A 5,602-nucleotide genomic window follows, 5' to 3' on the forward strand; every position below is an offset into this window, starting at 1 on the left:
GCCTTTGCTGCATCCCAAAGATTTTGAATAGTTGTGTTTTCATTTTCATTGGTTTCCATGTATTTTTTAAATTCTTCTTTAATTTCCTGGTTGACCTATTCATTCTTCAGTAGGATGCTCTTTAGCCTCCATGTATTTGAGTTCTTTCTGACTTTAGTCTTGTGATTGAGTTCTAGTTTCAAAGCATTGTGGTCTGAAAATAGGCAGGGAATGATCCCAATCTTTTGGTACCGGTTGAGACCTGATTTATGACCTAGGATGTGATCTATTCTGGAGAATGTTCCATGGGCACTAGAGAAGAATGTGTATTCCATTGCTTTGGGGTGGAATGTTCTGAATATGTCTGTGAAGTCCATTTGGTCCAGTGTGTCATTTAAGGTCTTTATTTCCTTGTTGATCTTTTGCTTAGATGATCTGTCCATTTCAGTGAGGGGCATGTTAAAGTCCCCCACTATTATTGTATTGTTGTCGATGTGTTTCTTTGCTTTTGTTATTAATTGCCTTATATAATTGGCTGCTCCCATGTGAGAGGCATAGACATTTACAATTGTTAGATCTTCTTGTTGGATAGATCCTTTAAGTAGGATATAATGTCCTTCCTCATCTCTTATTACAGTCTTTGGTTTAAAATCTACTTTGTCTGATATAAGGATTGCCACCCCAGCTTTCTTTTGGTGTCCATTAGCATGGTAAATGGTTTTCCACCCCTCACTTTCTTTTTTAGATTTTATTTTTTTTTTATTTATTCCTGAGAGACAGAGAGACAGAGGCAGAGGGAGAAGCAGGCTCTCCGCGGAGCAGGGAGACTGATGTGGGACTCAATCCCAGGACCCTGGGATCATGACCTGAGCCGAAGGCAGACGCTTAACCGACTGAGCCACCCAGGCGTCCCTCCACCCCCTCACTTTCAATCTGGGGGTGTCTTTGGGTCTAAAATGAGTCTCTTGCAGACAGCATATCGATGGGTCTTGTTTTTTAATCCAGTCTGGTAGCCTGTGTCTTTTGATTGGGGCATTTAGCCCATTTACATTCAGGGTAACTATTGAAAGATAGGAATTTAGTGCCATTGTATTGCCTGTAAGGTGACTGTTACCGTATATTGTCTGTGTTCCTTTCTGGTCTATGTTGCTTTCAGGCTCTCTCTTTGCTTAGAGGACCCCTTTCAAGATTTCCTGTAGGGCTGGTTTTGTGTTTGCAAATTCCTTTACTTTTTGTTTGTCCTGGAAGCTTTTTATCTCTCCTTCAATTTTCAATGACAGCCTAGCTGGATCTAGTATTCTTGGCTGCATATTTTTCTCATTTAGTGCTCTGAATATATCCTGCCAGTCCTTTCTGGCCTGCCAGGTCTCTGTGGATAGGTCTGTTGCCAATCTAATGTTTCTACCCTTGTAGGTTACATATCTCTTCTCCCGAGCCGCTTTCAGGATTTTCTCTTTGTCTATGAGACTCGTAAGTTTTACTATTAGACGTTGGGGTGTTGACCTATTTTTATTGATTTTGAGAGGGGTTCTCTGTGCTTCCTGGATTTTCATGCCTGTTTCCTTCCCCAAATTAGGGAAGTTCTCTGCTATAATTTGCTCCATTATACCTTCTGCCCCTCTCTCTCTTTCTTCTTCTTCTGGGATCCCAATTATTCTAATGTTGTTTCGTCTTATGGTATCGCTTATCTCTCGAATTCTGCCCTCGTGATGCAGTAGTTGTTGATCTCTCTTTTTCTCAGCTTCTTTATTTTCCATCATTTCGTCTTCTGTATTACTGATTCTCTCTTCTGCCTCATTTATTCTAGCAGTTAGTGCCCCCATTTTTGATTGCAGCTCATTAAAAGCCTTTTTGATTTCTACTTGGTTGGATTTTAGTTCTTTTACTTCTCCAGAAAGGGTTTCTCTAATAACTTCCATATTTTTTTCCAGCCCAGCCAGTATCTTTAAAGTGATGATTCTGAACTCTAGATCTGACATAGTACTAATGTCCATATTGAGTAGGTCCCTGGCACTCGGTACTACCTCTTGTTCTTTTTGTTGAGGTGATTTTTTCCGTCTTGTCATTTTGTGCAGAGGAGAATAGATTAATGAGAGAACAAAATGCTAGCAGAGTAACAACGTCCCCAGAAAATATACTCTAAACAAATCAGAAAAGACCTGAAGCAGTGGAAAAAGAAATGGAAAGAGAGAAAAAAGAAAAAGAAAAAAAACAAAAAGAAAAAGATAAAGAAAAAAAACAAAAACAAACAAAACAAAACAACAACAACAACAAAAACCAGAATGTGATCAAGTATGATCAGGCTGGTATATAGATCTGTGCCACACACTAGATTTGGGGTGTATTTTGGTCTTTGAGAAGAAAGTGCCTCCCAAAATTTTAAAGAAAGAAAAACTTATGTATGTACAAAAGTAAGGGTTGATATGATGAAGGGATGGAATATGACTCTAAAGATGGAAATTATAAAAAATTTTATAAAAGGAATTGATAAGAAGTTGTTTGAAAAAAGAAAGAAGAGGATTTAAAAAAAGAAAAAAGAAAAAAAAAGGAGAGAATGTGATCAGGCAGGGGAATAGAAAACACCATATACTAGAGATTTAGGGTATATTTTAATCTGTTAGAGGAAACTATCTCAAATTTTAAAGAGAGAACAACTTATATATATATGCCAAAAATACAGGTAACTACTATGGAGGGATAGAATATGACTCTAAAAATGAAAAATAAAAATGTTTTTTTAAAAAAAGGATTGATAAGACGTTGGTTGAAAAAGGGAAAAAGAAAAATTCAAAAAAAAAGAAAAAAAGACAGTTAAAAAAAAATAACTTTGAAAGACTAAAGAATCATGGTAAAAAAGCCATGAATTCTATGTGCACTATTCCCCTACACGGGAGTTCTGCCATTCTCATTGATCGGCAAACTTGGTCTTGGCTGGCTGTTCTCGCTGATCTTCTGGGGAGGGGCCTGTTGCCGTGGTTTCCAAATGTCTCTGCCGGAGGTGGAATTGCCCTGCCCTTGCCCCTTCCCGGCTAAGTAATCTGCTCGGGTTTGCTCTCCGGGGCTTTTGTTCCCTGCGAGCTTTCCCTACACCTTTGGAGGCGGAGAGTGAAAATGGCGGCCTCCCAATCTCCGCCCCGGAGGAGCCGAGAACTCGGGGCCCCGCTTCTCAGTGAGACCCCAGAGAAAAGCCGTCAGTCACTCCCGTCTCCCCGGTCTCCGGCCGCACTCCGTGCTCACCCGGCCTGTGACCGCGCGTTTCTATCTCCGGCACCCGACCCCGGGTGGAGTCTCCAAACCCAGCAGATCCCTGCGGCGCACTCCCGCGCGGCTCCTCCCGGGGGAGGAAGGGGAGTCTCCCCGGATCTGCTGCTTGTTGGGTCCCTGCTGGAGGAGCAGTGGCCCGACTGTGCCACGGATCACGGTTTATGGCAACCCTGAGCTGAGAGCCCGCGCCTGGGCTCCGCCTCTGCAGCCGGCTTCCCTGCTCCGATACCTGGGAGCTCTGCCACACTCAGGCACCCCCGGTCTTTCTGTGACCCCGAGGGTCCTGAGACCACACTGTCCCGGAGGGTTCCACCCCCCGCTTAGCCACCAGAGTGACGTCCCTCGGCGGAGCAGACTTTTAAAAGTTCTGATTTTGTGCTCCGCGGCTCTATCACTTCCCAGAAGCGGCCGACGGAGGCCCCTCCCCCATCGTCTATCCTCCTAAATTTCGAATATCGCCTCGGATTCACTTCTCCGCACGTCCTACCTTCCAGAAAGTGGTCACTTTTCTGTTCAGAGAGTTGTTGCTATTCTTTTCTTTGATCTCCTGTTGAGTTTGTAGGTGTTCAGAATGGTTTGATCCCTATCCAGCTGAATTCCTGAGACCAGACGAAATCCAGGTCTCCTACTCCTCCGCCATCTTGCTCCGCCCCCTTCCTTTTCCTTTTTCAAACCACCTGTTCCACCGGCCTCAGGTCCACACCTTGCTGCCCTCCCCCTTCAGGGCGGCAGGTTCATGCCTTCGTAGGGCAGCGCATGGGATGACGTCACACTGGGCCCTCCATCATGGACCCCAGATGCCTAGGTGACTTTCTGTGCCCGCACTAGGATGCTGTCGCTGTGCCTAGAGTCTAGTGAGCTGTGACAACACAGCCCCACAGTGTGGCCACCCTCACAGGGTCCTGTACGGGAGTGACTCCAGCATAAATACAGTCACTGGGCTTCACACACTCTCCCCCCTCCTCCCTCCTCCCCCTCCTGTCCATCCCTGGCCTCTTCACCACCTCTAGATTCCTGCCTCCCCCAAAATGTGCCACAGCGACCAGTACAGAGAACGCGGCCTTTTAGATGCTCTTCGTCCCAAAGATATGTGCATTTAAAATCCACGTATGTTTTTGGACTTGAGAGCTTATTTCCTTTAAATTTTGACTAATAGCCTACTCTTTGAATACACATCCTAATGGAGGACATGTTTGTGACCTCAAGCCTTGGTCATTTTATGACAAGCTGGTAAAAAATCGCTGTGCAGGGCTTTAATTGCTCTCACGTGTGATTATGAATAAAGTTTCCATAAACATTCACATGCGGGTTTTCCTCTAGAAGGCTTTTTTTTTTGGCTTTTCTAGTTCTGAGTTTGGCATTGTTTTATATATTCCACATAAACATCCAACACTCACCGGAACTGCCATCTGGTTAAGGCTAAGCCAGTGATGAGGGCAGGTGACAAGGGAGCTGCCCTGTCCCTCTGCAGAGCAGGGGTGGTGCTGAGGGCCCATGCTGGCTTCGTGACCCGAGAGAGCTTCAGATACTGAAAACTCAGACGATGATAAAAGAATGCACACTAGCCTAGAAGTACATTGTCCCAGCTCATGAGGACAAGACTTTCTATTTCCTTCGAGGCCCTTCGTGTACAAATGGGCTGCTCTGAGGGACTCGGAGGACAGAAAGGAGAGAAGGAGCCACCATTCCCAGGCGGTGCCCCAGGAGGGATCTGGGCCCAGGGCGTCAGCACAAGAATGAGGAGAATTACAGGGGGAGCCTAAGCAGGCAGCTGGGGTGCTCATTCACTTTGCAGGGGTAAGTAGGTTTTTGTCTCACTTCCCCACAGGCGGGGAGCACTGTGTGAGTACTGAGACTATAATCCCAACATGCACAGTAATACTCAGCCTCGTCCTCAGCCTGGAGCCCAGTGATGGTCAGGGTGCCTGAGCTGCCAGACTTGGAGCCAGAGAATCGATCCGGGATCCCTGAGGGTCGGTTGCTGTTACCATAGATGACGCTTCTGGGGGCTTTTCCTGGGAGCTGTTGGTACCAGTTAACAGCATAACCACCCCCGATGTTGGAGCTGCTTCCAGTGCAGGAGATGGTGACCGTCTGGCCCAGGCTCCCAGACACGGAGGGCGGCTGAGTCAGCACAGACTGGGCCCAGGACCCTGCAAGGGGGAGAGACACAGAGAGGGTGATGCTGGGGTCTAGAGACAAAAAGAGGAAGGAGGGCCCTTCATGTCCTCCCAGGGCCCCTTCCCCTGTCCCTGCATCCAGTCACCTGTGCAGTGAGCGAGGAGGCTGAGGAGGAGAGGGGACCAGGCCATGGTGGAGGTCATCACCGATCCTGCCTTCTGTGGCCCCACAGCTAAGC

General features: G+C 46.5%; 2 gene segments (V, D, J or C); one reads left to right on the forward strand and one right to left on the reverse strand.

Annotated features, from left to right (window-relative positions):
- LOC110578926 overlaps window positions 1-3,991 on the forward strand; it is a 10,255-nt gene extending 6,264 nt beyond the window's left edge. The window contains 1 exon segment of the V gene segment in view: window positions 3,968-3,991. Coding sequence covers window positions 3,968-3,991 — 24 coding nt within the window.
- A 998-nt stretch (window positions 3,992-4,989) lies between these two features.
- LOC110578224 lies at window positions 4,990-5,602 on the reverse strand. The segment is given in 2 exon segments: window positions 4,990-5,396; window positions 5,510-5,602. Coding segments are annotated over 2 exon segments (465 nt in total).

Source organism: Neomonachus schauinslandi, chromosome 14 (genome assembly GCF_002201575.2).
Source record: "Neomonachus schauinslandi chromosome 14, ASM220157v2, whole genome shotgun sequence".
Lineage (NCBI taxonomy): Eukaryota > Metazoa > Chordata > Mammalia > Carnivora > Phocidae > Neomonachus > Neomonachus schauinslandi.